The 20,043-nt window shown below is 39.4% G+C and overlaps 1 protein-coding gene across 15 annotated transcripts in view; it reads right to left on the reverse strand.

Moving 5' to 3' along the window:
- Positions 1-20,043, reverse strand: part of EML5 (EMAP like 5) — a 185,204-nt gene that overhangs the window by 45,404 nt on the left and 119,757 nt on the right. For 14 of the 15 annotated variants that reach the window (XM_023255930.2, XM_023255928.2, XM_023255927.2 and 11 more), the window contains 2 exons: positions 15,352-15,504; positions 14,493-14,624 (listed from right to left, as the gene is read on the reverse strand). In XM_023255930.2, the coding sequence (XP_023111698.1) occupies positions 14,493-14,624; positions 15,352-15,504 (285 nt within the window). Of the gene's footprint in view, positions 1-14,492; positions 14,625-15,351; positions 15,505-19,517; positions 19,671-20,043 lie in introns of those variants that run through there. The other variant, XM_045060354.1, reaches the window with a different exon arrangement.

A 20,043-nucleotide genomic window follows, 5' to 3' on the forward strand; every position in this document is an offset into this window, starting at 1 on the left:
TATGACATTTAAATTGTTTTATAATCATATACGTAAAACTGCATAGAATTAATCCTATTTAAAAGCATTCAGTGAACATTACCACCTTTCTCTCATTAAGTTCCTTCTTTTAAAAAAATTCCAGTGTAATTAACATACCCTGTTACAGCGGTTTCAGGTGTACAATACAGGGACTCAATAGTTCCATATATTACTCATTGCTCATCATGAGAAGTATACTGTTAATCCCCTTACCTATTTTACCCATTCCCCCACCCACTTCCCCTCAGTTTGTTCTCCATAGTTAAGAGTCTGTTTTTTGGTCTCTTTTTTTCCCCTTTGTTCATTTGTTTTGTTGTTTAAATTCCACATATAAGTGAAATCGTAGGATATTTGTCTTTCTCCGACGATACCACTTAGCATTACACACTCTAGATCCGTTCATGTTGTGGCAAATGGCAAGCTTTCACTCTGTTTTATGGCTAATATTTCCATTGTATATATACCACATCTTCTTTATCATCTATTGATGGACACTTGGGCTGCTCCCATAATTTGGGTATTAAAAATAATGATGCAATAACCACAGGAGTGCACATATCTTTTTGAATTATTGTTTTCATATTCTTTGGGTAAATACCCAGTAGTGGAATTACTGGATCATACGGTAATTGTTTTTAATTTTTTGAGGAACTTCCATAGTGTTTTCCACAGTGGCTGCACCAGTTTGCATTCCCACCAACAGTGCATGAGAGTTACTTTTTCTCCACATCCTCGCCAACACTTGTTTCTTGTGTTTTTGATTTTAGTCATTCCGACAGGTGTGACATGATATCTCATTGCGGTTTTGATTTGCAGTTCCCTATGATGAGTGATACTGAGCATCTTTTCATGTGTCTGTTGACCCCTTGTATTTCTTCTTTGGAGAAATGTCTGTTCATGTCTTCTGCACATTTTTAAAAAGTCTTGTTAATGTTATTTATTTTTGACAGAGAGCATGTGAAAGTGGGGGAGGTGCAGAGAGAGAGGGAGACAGAGGATCCAAAGCAGACCTTGCACTGAAAAAAGACAGCCCGATGTGGGGCTTGAACTTACAAACTATGAAATCATGACCTGAGCCAAAGTCAGATGCTTAACTGAGCCACCCAGGCGCCCCTGTCTTTTGACCATTTTTAATAGATTATTTTTTTTGGTGTTGAGATGTGTATTCTTTTTTTTATTATTTTTTTAACGTTTATTTATTATTGAGAGACAGAGACAGAGCGTGAGCAGGGAGGGGCAGAGAGAGAGGGAGACACAGAATCTGAAGCAGGCTCCAGGCTCCGAGCTGTCAGCACAGAGCACGATGCGGGGCTTGAACTCACAAACTGCAAGATCACGACCTCCGCCAAAGTCGGACACTTAACCAACTGAACCACCCAAGCACCTTGAGATGTGTATTCTTTGTATTTTTTTTAATACTAGCCCTTTATCAGATATATCATTTGCAAATATCTTCTCCTATTCAATAGGGGGTCTTTTAGTTTTGTTGGTTGTTTCCTTTGCTGCGCAGAACCTTTTTATTTTGAAGCTGTCCCAATAGTTTATTTTTGATTTTGTTTCCCTTGCCTTAGGAGGCCTATCTAGAAAAATGTTGCTATGGCCAATGTCAGAGAAATTACTGCCTGTGCTCTCTTCTAGGATTTTTAGTTTCAGGTTTCACATTTAGATCCTTAATCCACTTTGACTTTATTTTTGTGTATGGTTATAAGAAAATGGTCCAGTTTCATTCTTCTGCATGTAGCTGTCCAGTTTTCCCAACACCATTTGTTAAAGAGACTGTCTTTTTCCCATTGCATATTCTTGCCTCTTTTGTTGAAGATTAATTGGCCATATAATCACGGGTTTATTCTGAGCTCTTTATCCTATTCCATTGATCCATGTGTCTGTTTTTGTTCTAGAACCATACTGGTTTGATTACTACAGCTTTGTAGTATATCTTGAAATCTGGGATTGTGATACCTCCAGCTTTGTTCTTTTTCAAGACTGCTTTGGCTACTTGGGGTCCTTTGTGGTTCCATACAAATTTTACTATTATTTGGTTCTAGGTTAGCGAAAATGCTGTTGGTATTGCGATAGGAATTGTGTTGAATCTGTAGACTACTTAGGGTAGTACGGACATTTTAACAGTATGTGTTCTTCCAATCTGTGAGTATGGAATATCTTTCCATGTGTTTGTGTCATCCTAAATTTTTTTCTTTAATACTTATTTATATTGAGAGAGAGAGAGCGAGAGAGCGAGAGCGAGCGAGCATGGGGGAGGGACAGAGAGAGAGAAAGAGAATCCCAAGCAGGCTCCATGCTATCAGCACAGAGCCCGACGCAGGGCTCGATTCCATGACCCATGGAGACCATGATCTGAGCCAAAATCAAGAGTCAGATGTTTAACTGACTGAGCTACCCAGATGCCCCCTTAATTTCTTTCATCATTATAGTTTTCAGAGTACAGGTCTTTCGCCTGCTTGGTTAAATTTATATCTAGGTATTTTTTTTTAGATTTTTAAGTAATTTCTACACCCAACACTGGGCTCAAATTTACAACCCTGAGATCAAGAGTCACATGCTCTAACGACTGAGTCAGCCAGGCACCCTGGTATTTTATTATTTTGGGGTGCAGTTGTAAATGGGATTATTTTCTTAATTTCTCCTTCTGCTCCTTCATTATTAGTGTATAGAAATGCAACAGATTTCTGTATATTGATTTTGTATCCTATGACCTTACTGAAATTCATTTATCAGTTCTAGCAGTTTTTTGGTGGAGTTTTAGGGTTTTCCATACATAGTCATCTGCAAAGAGTGAATGTTTTACTTTTTCTTACCAGTTTGGGTGTCTTTTATTTCTTTTTCTAGTCTCACTGCTGTGGCTAGGACTTACAAGTCCTACGTCGAATAAAACTGGTAAGAATGGACATCCCGGTCTTGTTCCTGACCTTATGGGGAAAACTCTCAATTTTTCACCATTAATTATGATGTTAGCTGTGGGGTTTTCATATATAGCCTTTATTATGTTGAGGTATATCCCCTCCAAACCTTTGTTGAAAGTTTTTATTATGAACGGATGTTGGGGGCACAAAACCTGCTTGGGATTCTCTCCCTCTCTCTCTGCCCCTCCCCATGCTCATGCTGTCTCTCTCAAAATAAATAAACTTAAAAAAATATATTGTTGGATTTGGTTTGCTAATATTTTGTTGAGTATTATCGCATCTATATTCATCAGAGATATTGGCCTGCAGTTCTCTTTTTTTGTGGTATCTTTATCTGGTTTTGGTATCAAGGTAATGCTGGCCTCATAAAACAAATTTGGAAGCTTTCTTTCCTCTTCTTTTTTTTAGAAAAGTTTGAGAAAAATAGATATTAACTCTTCTTTAAGTGTTTGGTAGAATTTGCCTGTGAAGCCATCTGATCCTAAACTGTTGTTTGTTGAGAATTTTTGGATAAGTGGTACAATTTCATTGCTGGTCATCAGTCTGTTCAAATTTTTTTTTTTCAGTATCTGAAGTTTATTGTCAAATTGGTTTCCATACAACACCCAGTGCTCATCCCAAAAGGTGCCCTCCTCAATACCCATCACCCACCCTCCCCTCCCTCCAACCCCCCATCAACCTTCAGTTTGTTCTCAGTTTTTAAGAGTCTCTTATGCTTTGGCTCTCTCCCAATCTAACCTCTTTTTTTTTTTTCCCTTCCCCTCCCCCATGGGTTTCTGTTAAGTTTCTCAGGATCCACATAAGAGTGAAACCATATGGTATCTGTCTTTCTCTGTATGGCTTATTTCACTTAGCATCACACTCTCCAGTTCCATCCATGTTGCTACAAAGGGCCATATTTCATGCTTTCTCCTTGCCACGTAGTACTCCATTGTGTATATACACCACAGTTTCTTTATCCATTCATCAGTTGATGGACATTTAGGCTCTTTCCATCATTTGGCTATTGTTGAGAGTGCTGCTATAAACATTAGGGTACAAGTGCCCCTATGCATCAGTACTCCTGTATCCCTTGGGTAAATTCCTAGCAGTGCTATTGCTGGGTCATAGGGTAGGTCTATTTTTAATTTTCTGAGGAACCTCCACACTGCTTTCCAGAGCGGCTGCACCAATTTGCATTCCCACCAACAGTGCAAGAGGGTTCCCGTTTCTCCACATCCTCGCCAGCATCTATAGTCTCCTGATTTGTTCATTTTGGCCACTCTGACTGGCGTGAGGTGATATCTGAGTGTGGTTTTGATTTGTATTTCCCTGATGAGGAGCGACGTTGAGCATCTTTTCATGTGCCTGTTGGCCATCCGGATGTCTTCTTTAGAGAAGTGTCTATGCATGTTTTCTGCCCATTTCTTCACTGGATTATTTGTTTTTCAGGTGTGGAGTCTGGTGAGCTCGTTATAGATTTTGGATACTAGCCCTTTGTCCGATATGTCATTTGCAAATATCTTTTCCCATTCCGTTGGTTGCCTTTTAGTTTTGTTGGTTGTTTCCTTTGCTGTGCAGAAGCTTTTTATCTTCATGAGGTCCCAGTAGTTCATTTTTGCTTTTAATTCCCTTGCCTTTGGGGATGTGTCAAGTAAGAAATTGCTACGGCTGAGGTCAGAGAGGTCTTTTCCTGCTTTCTCCTCTAGGGTTTTGATGGTTTCCTGTCTCACATTCAGGTCCTTTATCCATTTTGAGTTTATTTTTGTGAATGGTGTGAGAAAGTGGTCTAGTTTCAATCTTCTGCATGTTGCTGTCCAGTTCTCCCAGCACCATTTGTTAAAGAGACTGTCTTTTTTCCATTGGATGTTCTTTCCTGCTTTGTCAAAGATGAGTTGGCCATACGTTTGTGGGTCTAGTTCTGGGGTTTCTATTCTATTCCATTGGTCTATGTGTCTGTTTTTGTGCCAGTACCATGCTGTCTTGATGATGACAGCTTTGTAGTAGAGGCTAAAGTCTGGGATTGTGATGCCTCCTGCTTTGGTCTTCTTCTTCAAAATTACTTTGGCTATTCGGGGCCTTTTGTGGTTCCATATGAATTTTAGGATTGCTTGTTCTAGTTTCGAGAAGAATGCTGCTGCAATTTTGATTGGGATTGCATTGAATGTGTAGATAGCTTTGGGTAGTATTGACATTTTGACAATATTTATTCTTCCAAACCATGAGCACGGAATGTTTTTCCATTTCTTTATATCTTCTTCAATTTCCTTCATAAGCTTTCTATAGTTTTCAGCATACAGATCTTGTACATCTTTGGTTAGATTTATTCCTAGGTATTTTATGCTTCTTGGTGCAATTGTGAATGGGATCAGTTTCTTTTTTTTTTTTTTTTTTTAATTTTTTTTTCAACGTTTTTTATTTATTTTTGGGACAGAGAGAGACAGAGCATGAACGGGGAGGGGCAGAGAGAGAGGGAGACACAGAATCGGAAACAGGCTCCAGGCTCCGAGCCATCAGCCCAGAGCCTGACGCGGGGCTCGAACTCCCGGACCGCGAGATCGTGACCTGGCTGAAGTCGGACGCTTAACCGACTGCGCCACCCAGGCGCCCCGGGATCAGTTTCTTTGTCTTTCTGTTGCTTCATTCTTAGTGTATAAGAATGCAGCTGATTTCTGTACATTGATTTTGTATCCTGCGACTTTGCTAAATTCATGTATCAGTTCTAGCAGACTTCTGGTGGAGTCTCTCAGATTTTCCATGTATAATATCATGTCATCTGCAAAAAGTGAAAGCTTGACTTCATCTTTGCCAATTTTGATGCCTTTGATTTCCTTTTGTTGTCTGATTGCTGATGCTAGAACTTCCAACACTATGTTAAACAACAGCGGTGAGAGCGGACATCCCTGTCGTGTTCCTGATCTCAGGGAAAAAGCTCTCAGTTTTTCCCCATTGAGGATGATGTTAGCTGTGGGCTTTTCATAAATGGCTTTTATGATCTTTAGGTATGTTCCTTCTATCCCGACTTTCTCGAGGGTTTTTATTAAGAAACGTTGCTGAATTTTACCAAAGGCCTTTTCTGCATCGACTGACAGGATCATATGGTTCTTATCTTTTCTTTTATTAATGTGATGTATCACACTGATTGATTTGCGAATGTTGAACCAGCCCTGCATCCCAGGAATGAATCCCACTTGATCATGGTGAATATTTCTTTTTATATGCTGTTGAATTTGGTTTCCTAGTATCTTATTGAGAATTTTTGCATCCATATTCATCAGGGATATTGGCCTGTAGTTCTCTTTTTCCACTGGGTCTCTGTCTGGTTTAGGAATCAAAGTAATACTGGCTTCATAGAATGAGTCTGGAAGTTTTCCTTCCCTTTCTATTTTTTGGAATAGCTTGAGAAGGATAGGTATTATCTCTGCTTTAAACGTCTGGTAGAACTCCCCGGGGAAGCCATCTGGTCCTGGACTCTTATTTGTTGGGAGATTTTTGATGACTGATTCAATTTCTTTGCTGGTTATGGGTCTGTTCAAGCTTTCTATTTCCTCCTGATTGAGTTTTGGAAGCGTGTGGGTGTTTAGGAATTTGTCCGTTTCTTCCAGGTTGTCCAGTTTGTTGGCATATAATTTTTCATAGTATTCCCTGATAATTGCTTGTATCTCTGAGGGATTGGTTGTAATAATTCCATTTTCATTCATGATTTTATCTGTTTGGGTCATCTCCCTTTTCTTTTTGAGAAGCCTGGCTAGAGATTTATCAATTTTGTTTATTTTTTCAAAAAACCAACTCTTGGTTTCGTTGATCTGCTCTACAGTTTTTTTTAAATTCTATATTGTTTATTTCTGCTCTGATCTTTATTATTTCTCTTCTTCTGCTGGGTTTAGGCTGCCTTTGCTGTTCTGCTTCTATTTCCTTTAGGTGTGCTGTTAGATTTTGTATTTGGGATTTTCTTGTTTCTTGAGATAGGCCTGGATTGCAATGTATTTTCCTCTCAGGACTGCCTTCACTGCATCCCAAAGCATTTGGATTGCTGTATTTTCATTTTCATTTGTTTCCATATATTTTTAAATCTCTTCTCTAATTGCCTGGTTGACCCATTCATTCTTTAGTAGGGTGTTCTTTAACCTCCATGCTTTTGGAGGTTTTCCAGACTTTTTCCTGTGGTTGATTTCAAGCTTCATCGCATTGTGGTCGGAAAGTATGCATGGTATGATTTTAATTCTTGTATACTTATGAAGGGCTGTTTTGTGATCCAGTATGTGATCTATCTTGGAGAATGTTCCATGTGCACTCGAGAAGAAAGTATATTCTGTTGCTTTGGGATGCAGAGTTCTAACTATATCTGTCAAGTCCATCTGATCCAATGTATCATTCAGGGCCCTTGTTTCTTTATTGACCGTGTGTCTAGATGATCTATCCATTTCTGTAAGTGGAGTGTTAAAGTCCCCTGCAATTACCACATTCTTATCAATAAGGTTGCTTATGTTTATGAGTAATTGTTTTATATATTTGGGGGCTCCCGTATTCGGCGCATAGACATTTACAATTGTTAGCTCTTCCTGATGGATAGACCCTGTGATTATTATATAATGCCCTTCTTCATCTCTCGTTACAGCCTTTGATTTAAAGTCTAGTTTGTCTGATGTAAGTATGGCTACTCCAGCTTTGACTTCCAGTGGCATGATAAATAGTTCTCCATCCCCTCACTCTCAATCTGAAGGTGTTCTCAGGTCTAAAATGAGTGTCTTGTAGACAGCAAATAGATGGGTCTTGTTATCCATTCTGATACCCTATGTCTTTTGGTTGGCTCATTTAGTCCATTTACATTCAGTGTTATTACAGAAAGATATGGGTTTAGAGTCATTGTGATGTCCGTAGGTTTCATGCTTGTAGCGATGACTCTGGTACTTTGTCTCACAGGATCCCCCTTAGGATCTCTTGTAGGGCTGGTTTAGTGGTGACGAATTCCTTCAATTTTTGTTTGTTTGGGAAGACCTTTATCTCTCCTTCTATTCTAAATGACAGACTTGCTGGATAAAGGATTCTCGGCTGCACATTTTTTCTGTTCATCACATTGAAGATCTCCTGCCATTCCTTTCTGGCCTGCCAAGTTTCAGTAGAGAACAGTCACGAGTCTTATAGGTTTCCCTTTGTATGTTAGAGCACGTTTATCTCTAGCTGCTTTCAGAATTTTCTCTTTATCCTTGTATTTTGCCAGTTTCACTATGATATGTCGTGCAGAAGATCGATTCAAGTTACGTCTGAAGGGAGTTCTCTGTGCCTCTTGGATTTCAATGCCTTTTTCCTTCCCCAGATCCGGGAAGTTCTCAGCTATTATTTCTTCAAGTACACCTTCAGCACCTTTCTCTCTCTCTTCCTCCTCTGGAATACCAATTATGCATAGATTATTTCTCTTTAGTGCATCACTTAGTTCTCTAATTTTCCCCTTGTACTCCTGGATTTTTTTTCTCTCTCTTTTTCTCAGCTTCTTCTTTTCCCATAATTTTATCTTCTAGTTCACCTATTCTTTCCTCTACCTCTTCAATCAGAGCCGTAGTTGTCTCCATTTTATTTTGCAGTTCATTGATCACATTTTTTAGCTCCTCCTGGCTGTTCCTTAGTCCCTTGATCTCTGTAGCAAGAGATTCTCTGCTGTCCTTTATACTGTTTTCAAGCCCAGCGATCAATTTTATGACTATTATTCTAAATTCACTTTCTATTATTTAAATCATCTTTGATCAGTTCGTTAGCTGTCGTTATTTCCTGGAGGTTTTTTTGAGGGGAATTCTTCTGTTTTGTCATTTTGGGTAGTCCCTGGAGTGGTGCAGGACTGCGGGGCACTTCCCCTGTGCTGTCTTGAATAACTTGCGTTGGTGGGTGGGGACGCAGTCAGACCTGATGTCTGCTCCCAGCCCACCGCTGGGGCCACAGTCAGACTGGTGTGTGCCTTCTCTTCCCCTCTCCTAGGGGCGGGATTCACTGTGGGGTGGTGTGGCCGTCTGGGTTACTTGCACACTGGCAGGCTTGTGGTGCTGGGGATCTGGCATATTAGCTGGGGTGGATTGGCAAGGTGCACAGGGGTGGGAGGGGAAGGCTCAGCTCGCTTTTCCTTTGGAGATCCGCTTCGGGAGGGGCCCTGCGGCACCGGAGGGAGTCAGACCCGCCGGAGGGATGGATCTGCAGAAGCACAGCGTTGGGTGTTTGCACGGTGCAAGCAAGTTCCATGATGGGAACCAGTTCCCTTTGGATTTTGGCTGGGGGATGGGCGAGGGAGATGGTGCTGGCGAGCGTCTTTGTTCCCGGCCAAGCTGAGCTCTGTCGTCAGAGGCTCAACAACTCTCCCTCCCGTTGTCCTCCAGCCCTCCTGCTCTCGCTCTCCGAGCAAAGCTGTTAGCTTATAACCTTCCAGATGTCAAGTCCCGCTTGCTGTCGGAACACACTCTGTCTGGCCCCTCCACTTTTGCAAGCCAGACACGGGGGCTCTGCTTGGCCACTGAGCCGCCCCTCCGCCCCGGCTCCCTCCCCCCATTCTGTGGAGCGCGCACCGCCTCTCCGCCCTTCCCACCCTCTTCCGTGGGCCTCTCGTCTGCTCTTGGCTCCAGAGACTCCATTCTGCTAGTCTTCTGGCGGTTTTCTGGGTTATTTAGGCAAGTGTAGGTGGAATCTAAGTGATCAGCAGGATGCGCGGTGAGCCCAGCGTCCTCCTACGCCGCCATCTTCCCAGGATTCCTCCAAATTTTCTATTTCTTCCTGTTTCAGTTTTTTTTTTAATTTTTTTAACATTTATTTATTATTGAGAGACAGAGAGACACAGAGAGTGAGCAGGGGAGGGGTAGAGAGAGGGGTGACACAGAATCCGAAGTAGGCTCCAGGCTCTGAGCTGTCAGCACAGAGCCCAACGCGGGGCTTGAACTCACAAACTGTGAGATCATGACCTGAGCCTAAGTTGGTCCCTTAATCAACTGAGCCACCCAGGTGCCCCCCTGTTTCAGTTTCGATAGGTTGTATGTTTCTAGGAATTTATCCTTTTCTTCTAGGTTGTCATATTATTTGTTTGGCATATTATTTTTCATACTCTTCTCTTACAAGTCTTTTATTTCTGTGGTGTTGGTAATTTCTCCTCTTTTGTTTCTGATTTTGAGTTGGTTTTTTTTTTTTTCTCCCTTAATAAATCTGGCTGGAGGTTTATCAGTTTTGTTGATCTTTTCAAAGAACCAGCTCCTGGTTTCATTGATCTGTTCCATCGTTTCTTTAGTTTCTATTTTGTTTATTTCAGCTCTAATCTTTGTTTTTTTCTTCCTTCTGCTGGATTTGGGTTTTGTCGGTTCTTTTTCTCTTTTAGGTAGGGTTAGGTTGTTTGAGATTTTTCTTGCTCCAGGCCTGTTTTGCTATAAACTTCTCTCTTAGAACTGCTTTTGCTGCATACCAAAGATTTTGGATTGTTCTGTTTTCATTTTCATTGGTCTCCAAGTATTTTTTTTTCTTTCTTCTTTCATTTCTTGGTTGACCCAATCATTATTTTCAGTTGATGAGACTTGTTTTGTGCCTAATATGTGATCTATTCTGAAGACTACTTAATGTGCACTTGAAAAGAATGTGTATTCTGTTTTAGGATGGAATGTTCTAAATGTATCTGTTAAATCCTTCTGGTCCAGTGTTATTCGAAATCACTGTTTCCTTGTTGATTTTCTGTTTGGATGTATCCACAAATATAAGTGGGGTGTTAAAGTCCCCTACTGTTATCTTATTACTATCGATTACCTCTTTTATATGCATTTAACTACTGTATGTATTTAGGTACTCCCATGTTGGGTGCATAAATATTTACAGTTGCTCTATCTTCTCGTTGGATTGTTCCTTTTTAAGCATACCCTGTCTTTCTTCGTCTCTTGTTACTGTCTTTGTTTTAAAGTCTATTTTGTCCAATGTAAGTATTGGCTACCCTGGCTCCCTTTTTACTTTCATTTGCATGAGAAATGGTTTTCCATTCCTTCACTTGCAATCTGCAGGTGTACTAAGGTCTGAAATGAGTCTCTTATAGGAAGCATATAGAGAGGTCTTATTTTTTTTTTATCCATTCTGTCACTCTAGGTCTTCTGATGAGAGTGTTTAGTCCATTTACATTCAAAGTAATTGCTGATAGGTATGTACTTATTGCCATTTTGTTACTTGTTTATGGTTGATTTTGTAGTTCTTCTCTATCTCTATTCCTTTCTGCCCTTGCTCTCTTCTCTCATGGTTTGCTGGCTTTCTTTAGTGATACATGTAGATTCCCTTCTCTTTATTTTTTTCATATCTACTACTGGGTTTTGATTTGGTATTACCATTAGGTTTGTATATAACACCTTATGCTTCTAGCACTCTATCTTAAGTTGATGGATGCTTAAGTTTGAATCCATTCTTTACTCTTCTCCCCACTTACTCTTCTCCCCATTTTAGGTACGTGGTGTCATACTTTACTTCCTTTTATTTGTAAATCCCTTGACTGATTTTTGTAAATATACTTAATTTTACTGCTTTTGTGCTTCCTACTTTTCTTACTCTTACTTATGATCTTTTCTTTCCACTCAGAACATCCCCTTTAATAATTCTTACAGGGCTGGCTTAATGATAATGAATTCCTTTAGCCTTTGCTTGTCTGGGAAACTCTCCTACGCTGAGGTGCAGCCTTGCTGGATACAGTATTCTTGGCTGCAGGTTTTTTTTTTCTTTCAGCACTCTAAATATATCATGCCAATCCCTTCTAGTCTGCAAAGTGTCTGCTAAAAATCTGGTGATAGCCTTATGGGGTTTTTCTGGTATATAACTGTCTTCTGTTGCTGCCCTTAAAATTCTTTGTCACTCCTTTTTGTCATTTTAATTACTATGTGTCTTGGTGTGAACCTCTTTGGGTTGGTTTTGTTGGGGGTTCTCTGCACGTCCTGGATATGGATTTCTGTTTCCTTTCCCAGATTCGAGAAGTTTACAGTTATTATTTCTTCAAATAAATGTTATACCACTCTTTCTTTCTCTTCTCCTTTGGGATCCCTATAACGCAAATGTTATTACACTTGATGGTGTCACTAAGTTCCCTAAGTCTATTTTCATTTATTATTTTTTGTCTCTCCTGTTCAGACTGATTGCTTTCCATTATTCTGTCCTATGGGTCGCTAATCCATGCTTCTGCTTCCTCTACTGTACTATTTATTCCATCTAGTGTATTTTCAATTTCAGTTATTGAGCTCTTCATCTCTGATTGGTTTTTATGTTTTCTATCTCTTTATTAAGGGTCTCATTGAGATCATCTACTCTTTTCTCAAGTGCAGCGAGTATCTTTATGACCATTACTTTAAATTCTCTATCAGCCATGCTCATTATCTCCATTTCATTTAGCTCTCTTGTTGTGATTTTGTCCCCTTCTTTCACTTGGGACATATCCCTCTCTTCTCATTTGTCTAACTCTCTATGTCTATTTCTACATGTTAGGAAAGTCAGCCACACCTCCTGCTCTTGAAAGTAGTGGTCTTAGGGGCACCTGGGTGGCCCAATCGTTTAAACACACAACTCTTAATTTTGGCTCAGGTCATGATCCCAGGGTCATGGGACTGAGCCCCATGTCAGACTCCGTGCTGAGCGTGGAGCCTGCTTGGATTCTCTTTCTCTCCCTCTGCCCTTTTTCTGGTCGCATGCTCTGAAAGAAAGAAAAAAGAAAAGAAAAGAGAAGAAAAAAGAAAAGAAAGAGAGGTGGCCTTGTGAAAAAGAGGTCCTGTGGTGCTCTGCAGTGCAATGTCCATTTACTTCGGGAGCATCTCCTGTGTGTGTTGCCTGTGCCCTGCTATGGTTGCTGAGCAGCTTTTGCCCTCAATCCAGTCATCTGCAATGGCTCTCTTTGCTGACTATGGGCAGGGTTTATCCCTGTGTTCTTAGTGGACCAGTCTAGGGCCACCTTGGGCTTAAGTTGAGTCAGACCAGGTATTTGCCAGAGATGTAGTGGCACCAAACTACAGGGAACTTTCCCTGTGTTGTCCCCTGAGAAGCTTTCATTGCTGGGCAGGGCTTGCAGTCAGACGAGATGCCTGTCCCCATCCCACTCGTGTGTGTTGTTATCTTCTCTCCCCAAGAACTGCGAGATCATGACCTGAGCCAAAGTTGGATGCTTAATCTACTGAGCCACACAGGTGCCCCTGCCCCTCCAGGGCTGATTTTTAAAGTTCCAGGTGTTAAACCCTGCTGACTAAGAATGTGCGGAATTCAACCCCTCTGGTTTTCAAAGCCAAATGTTTTGTCTTTCCCCTGTGGGCTCCCCAGTGTGAGAGTCTGTTTCTCTCCCCTCTTCATGTTCACAGTGTCCCTCCCTCCTGCAGACAGTCCTGTGGGTCCCTTTAGCTCCCAACGGCATCTCCACCCTTCCTACCCTCTTCACATGAACTCTTCTTGACATTGAGCTTTGGAGAATCTGGTCTGCCAGTCTTTGGGTCATTTTCTGGGTTATTTACACTGATGTGGGTGTTACCTAGTTGTATCTGAGACAAGGTGAGTCTAGCATTCTCCTACTCTGCCATCTTCCTTGGAATGAGGATGTTTAACTTTCATGGGAAAAATTAAGCTTAAACATGAAAACCATTTTCCTCCACAACCATATAATGAATTCATAAATTATTTAATTTTTGTGTATGTATATACATAAAAACTATTTCTGTTATCATGCATATAAAAAAACCCCTAGATAGAAATTTGAGGACTTTTTTTTTAAAGCATTTTGTTTAATTATATTTGGAAAAACTTTAATACTAGATTTATATAAATGAAGACATGAAACAAAAATCCTTAAAAATGGAGCATTTAAAACACTTAGCATTTATCCAAATTATTTAACACTGCCATATGCAATGCATTCTGCTGAAAAAACAAAGACACTCATTAAATTATGTATGTTATACAACCGTGACTGATTTTAAGAAATGTGTTTGATTGAATGATGGAGAAATAACATTAATATCCTCACTAACATATCTATTTTCCAAATTTTCAGTTATTATTTACACTAAGCTTATCTGACAAAAACCAGGACAAACAGGGGTGCCTGGGTGGCTCAGTCAGTTGGGCCTCCAAATCTTGGTTTCAGCTCAGGTCATGCTCTCATGGTTTGTGAGTTTGAGCCCTGCATTGTGGGCTCTGCACTGACAGCACAGAGCCTCCTTGGGATTCATTCTCCCTCTCCCTCTCTCTCTGCTCTTCCCCCACTCTCTCTCTCTCAAAACAGATGGATAAACTTTAAAAAACTATATTAAAAAATAGGACAAATAACTGAAAAACTTTTTATATAATATTGAAGTTATTTTACAAATTAAAGAATTTATCACTTACCATTCTATCATGTGAATTATGATACTGGAAGTATTGAAAAGTTTTAACTCACAGCATTCACCTTCAGATGTGAAATAAAGTAGTGGAAAATAATTTTGAGAACAATGTGTCTCACAATGATTTTGAACTCATCTGTTGAATCACTTTTTTAAAGTTTCTTTAAAGGAGCTATACTAAATCAAATGAAACTTTTACCAAATAGTAAGTTATTTAAATTCTTACCTCTAATATCCCAATCAACATGAGTTATGTAACTGGTAGCGCCTTTGCATATTCCTACTCTTTTACTACTCATCACATTGTATATATCTATAAAACTGTCATGGGATGCTACCGCAAGATATTTCCCAGAACCTAGAATAGAAACATATTTGCTTGAGATTGTCTCTCTTTAGAAATGTTTTTTAATACTCTACAACTAGACTTAATTTTCTTAACATTTTTTGGGAAGAACACTTAGGTGTTTTATAAATTATAACAAAATGTGTATAAAATGACAAATAATAACTATATTTTTCAAGTACATTATGGTTAACAAAAGAAAATGTCCTCTTTAGCATAGTGAGATAGTTCAGTGGATAGAAAAGGCCAAAAATTATATACAATGTAATCCAATACACTGTATTTAACTAAAAACAAAACAAAAAAATAACCCTTTATATGTAGAAAAAATAAAAGTAAAATAATGAGTAAATTTTGCCCTAACATTAGCAATTCCCAGAGTATAGTGGGTTTTGTCAGAGATAATGAATACACAGAAACTGATGAAGCAAAATTAATGCAAAATTTCAAAAGTATTAATAATATAATGAAGATTGTCATCCAATCCCTTTTATGTTAGAAATGAGGAAACTCAAACTCAGAGAAAATCACATAGAAAATTTAGTGACAGAATTGGCACTAAGCCAGATATTTTGCCACTTATCTAATACAGGAATTTTACTTCTTACCATACTGTCTTTTCTAGTCAAAAAATTAAAATTCCAAGATAAAATAATGGTTAATAAAAATTACATGTGGATATATTTACTCATTGTCTGACTCAAGTTAATAATCAAATATGATTTCAATGATATCTTACCTGGTGAAAATCGAATGTCTGAAATAATATCTTTCCTGTGATGAAAAGACACAAGATCTTCTAGAGTATCTGCATTTGCCATTAAGAAACTTCCATCATTCAGACCTACAGCTAAAGCTTTACCATCAGGAGAAAAACAGCAACATCTCCCACCTAAAAGAGAGCATATATTGGGCGATTTTCTTCTATTTAAAAAAATCATGTTAAGGAACTTTTATTGTCAAAGAGAATTCCTGTATTCATTATGATCTCAAATCAATATTCAAAAGGAGTCACAGGATGCAGGCAACAAAGTTTTCTACTGAAATCAGTGGTAATTAGGCAATAATTAATACAAACCATCTTCTCTTCTGGACATAACTAAAGTAAGGACTAATATTTATCTTAAAAAACTAAGTTGATGAGAAAGAACGAGAGATTTTAGCTAATATAAAAAGCCAATGACATATGTGGAAATATTTTTTTGTAAGTGGTTGCTACCTCTGTAGTTTCTATTCTGCAATCAGAAATTTAAGAAAAAAGGCCATCTTTATAAATATGCTTTCAAATTTGAAAAAAAATATGACAATAAACAATTATTAGGCAAAACTAGGAAGATCTATTAATGCATGGAAGATCTAACCATGCATGAAGAAATAATAATGCTAATATTAATTTTTAAAAATCAGGGTTAATATGTACTGGGAAATAAACAATAATGGGGTTACCCTGACAGCAAAGGATACAGCAGACATAGTGTTTGCACAACATTTAGAGAGGGAGGGATGAGGTACAGCTCTTACAAAATGAAAAGTTACAGAATAAATTGAGAATAAGTCATGTATTATCATTTAATTATCAAGAATACATTGGTAATGAATAAATCTAGGATGATTTCTGAGATTTAGGAGTAAGAGATGATGGTGGTCTGGAGCAGGGTAGCTGGAGTAGAGGTATACTTTGAAGATAGAGCTGGCAGGACTTTGACTAACTGGGAGCAGAATAGGAGAAAAAGATAAAAGTCAAGGCTATTTTTTTTTTTTTAATGATGATGTCATTTACCAAGATGGAAAAAACTAGCAGAGGTACATGTGTTTGATTTCGTACCCATGAAGCTAAGGATACCTATGACAAATTCAAGTGAAGATATCAATAAGCCAGTTTGATATAATTATACTTCTCTGGAGTTCAAGGGAGAGGCTAAACTGGAGATATAAGTATGGAAGACGTAGCATGGTAGATAGTAGTCACAGTCATGAAACTGGATAAGAGCTTGTTATTAATTTATTGACTCTCAGCACCAAATCCAACCTTTCTTTCCTGCTATACAATACAGCTGAGCCCTGCTGACATTTTTTCCTTTTCCTAAACTTGATTTTAGCCAATGGAGGGTACTGTACTGGAGGGCCCCTACAAGGCCAAAGAAGAAGGAAGGGATTTTTCCTTCCTCTGCTGTGCTAGAACCAGTGGATTAGATTAATGAAGGGGTAGGGGTAGATGTTGGGATGCAGTTGGGAATGGGAGATTTTCTCTGCCCCCCATAGCAAAAGATTTCCTAGATCAGCCCTTTGGCAAGCTTCTTTTCCACTTGCACCCACATCCTTTCTAAAGAGATCTGAATCTCAGCTTGGGAAAAGAGGGGAAGGGTTCATTCCTTAATCACCATCCACTAGCCCTACAGCTGGTAGCTGCTTTTTGCAGTTGCTACATCTATACCCCTTAGAATACCACCTTTCATTAGTTAACACTTATTCATATTAAATTTTCCCTATTCCAATTCCTGGGGTGGTTTCTGTCTCTTGATTGATACAGAATTGATACTGAAGTAGTCACAGGAGACAGATCACTAAAGATGGGATTTTTGGAATTGGCTTAGTCATGCCTTTGGGCTTAAGCACAGTGCTGGGCCCTTGCCAATGGGAAATGGGATGTTAGTAATCAAGGTATGCATTGCCATAACAATCAAGTTGTCTCCTACATCCTGCAGTTAACTGTCACTTCTACTGAAGTAAAATGCCCTGGGAGTCCAAGAGGCTGCTGCCTTTGACCATCACAAAAATAATGATGACCACAAGGACTGTGCTGTGCAAAAGATTCCAAGTGCATGGAACATTTAACAGAAAGATGTAACATGCTCTGGTCCTTAACCCTTCAGCATCTGTCATGGTCTGAACAGAGAGAGCTTACACTGCAGACCTAGAAGAATCTCTGACAGGGCTGATGTGGCTGAAAATTAAATACAAAACTTAATTGTGCAGGTTGCAAATTTACAATGTGAGTTGAATTCCCAGACTCACCAAATTTCCTCTGATTGGTAAAGGAAGAAATTTGGACTGTGGAATGGGAGCATCTGACTGGATTCAGACAAAACTGAAAATCTTTAATTTCTGTATTATTCAGAGTCTCGCAGCCAGTGCAAATAGTTTGCTCTCCTGTGTCTGAGAAGACTGGCCTTCTGGTGCATATGCCTTGAAGGGATATTTAACCTTAAGAAGAACCATTACAACCACTTCTCTGCTGTCGCTAGATCCTCAGCTTGAATCAAATCTCCGTGTGCTCTAATGCAGAGGTTAGCAAACATTTTCTTAAAGGACCAGACAGTAAATATTTTCAGCACTGCAGGCCATATGATCTCTGTCACAACTACTCAACTCTGTTATAGTGCAAAAACAGATCTTAGACAATACATAAACGAATGGACATGGTTGTGTTCCAATGACATGTACATAATCAGGAGGTGGGCTGGATTTGCTGACCTCTGATATAGAGGGAGGAATCAAAAAGTTTAGGGAGGTAAGAACATTGAAGTAGATTTTTCATAGGCAACGTGTACACTCACCCACCAACTACATCCCCCCAAAAAGTCTAAAAACTAGTTCCTTCACAAGAGCATTTAGAAATACATTAACTAAGGGCAGTATCTACATCCTTGAAAAGTCCTCCTATGTAGATCAGGAATGAGAGCTGTCCCCAATAATATGGGCTCCCTGATTCAACAGGGATAACCCAGGAAATGCAGAAGCCAAGTAGCAGCACTTAAAAGACAGGGCAGATTCTTTACCGAAAATGGCAGCAGGAATACACTAATAATCAGAATGTTTTGGCCTGTGGAGATTTCTTTTGGTGACTAATCAATCATGGTGTCTGCAGGAATTCAATAGATGAGTAGGCTACTAAATTAGTCTTTGATCTATATGACAGAAAAAACCCCAGACCTGGTGGCTAAAAAAACCAGACTTAAATTCTCATCCTATTTTCAGTCCAAGGTCAATTCATATACTCAGAGCCCCTTGGTTAAAAAGCGAAGGCTAAGTTACACTGAGGAGGAACCTATAGCAATGTCATCGTATAAAATATATCCTCCAACAATCGGTGGCCAAGAATGATTATTTCCATGAAAAGAATACCCAGGGGCGCCTGGGTGGCGCAGTCGGTTAAGCGTCCGACTTCAGCCAGGTCACGATCTCGCGGTCTGTGAGTTCGAGCCCTGTGTCAGGCTCTGGGCTGATGGCTCAGAGCCTGGAGCCTGTTTCCGATTCTGTGTCTCCCTCTCTCTCTGCCCCTCCCCTGTTCATGCTCTGTCTCTCTCTGTCCCAAAAATAAATAAAGGTTGAAAAAAAAAATTTAAAAAAAAAAAAAAAAAAAGGAAAAGAATACCCATACTATCAGGAGTTAGTAAACAGGGGCTCTGAACTGACGCTAATTCTGTGGATTCCATCCAGTTCGTGAATTGTAACAGATATACCTGGCAACTTGTAGAATCCACTAGGCTGGCTCTGTGATCCATGGGTAAGAGTCATTATAACAGGAAGAAATAAGTGAAAACCCCTGGAAATTCCTCTATCAAGACAATAAATCAGAAGCAAAACTGCAAGCCTCAGAATTACAAAATTACAAATATCAGTGATACCACCAAAGACTTGAAATATGCAGTGGTAAGAATACCTATCACATTTAAACTTGCCTGTTTGGTCTGTGTGAAATAAGATGGGTTTCAGATACTACCAACGGATAATAAATTTAATCAGGTAGCAATGCTAACTGAAGCTACTCTTCCAGAACTTTACCAGAAAAAACAAACACAATCCCTGGCATTTTGCATGCAGCTATTGCCCTGGTTAATGCTTTTTTTTTTTTTTCTCCATCCCGATTTGTAAGGACCACCAGAGCAGTCTGCTTTTACCTGGCTTGTATCTGTGTATACCTTCAAAGCCTTGCCTCAGGACTATTCAACTCTCCTGTTTTTTGCCATAATATAGTCCACAGAGATCCTGAGCGTCTGGACATTCCACAAAAAATCTCAATGGTCCACTACATTGATGACATTATGCAGAATGGATCTGGGGAACAGGAAGCAACAACTTTAGATGCCTTAGTAAGACCTAAGTGAACTGAGACAGTAGAAGATAATTCCTACAAAAATTAAGGAACCTGCCATCTCAGTGAAGCTTCTGGGGATCCAATGATCGGGAGCATATTAAGATATTTCCTCCAAGGTGAAAGACAAATTGCTATATTTTCCATTACCCACTATAAACAAAAGGAGCAAAATGCCTGGTATACCTTTTTGGAAGCCTACACCATATTTGAGTGAGCTGTTTCTACCCAACTATCAAGTCACTATAAGGCTTCCCTGGGGCCAGAACAAGAGAAGGCAAGCTGATCTTCCATTGGGCCCTTATCATCTAGCAAATCTAATGATACTCAAAATGT

Source organism: Felis catus, chromosome B3 (genome assembly GCF_018350175.1).
Source record: "Felis catus isolate Fca126 chromosome B3, F.catus_Fca126_mat1.0, whole genome shotgun sequence".
In the NCBI taxonomy this organism is placed as follows: domain Eukaryota; kingdom Metazoa; phylum Chordata; class Mammalia; order Carnivora; family Felidae; genus Felis; species Felis catus.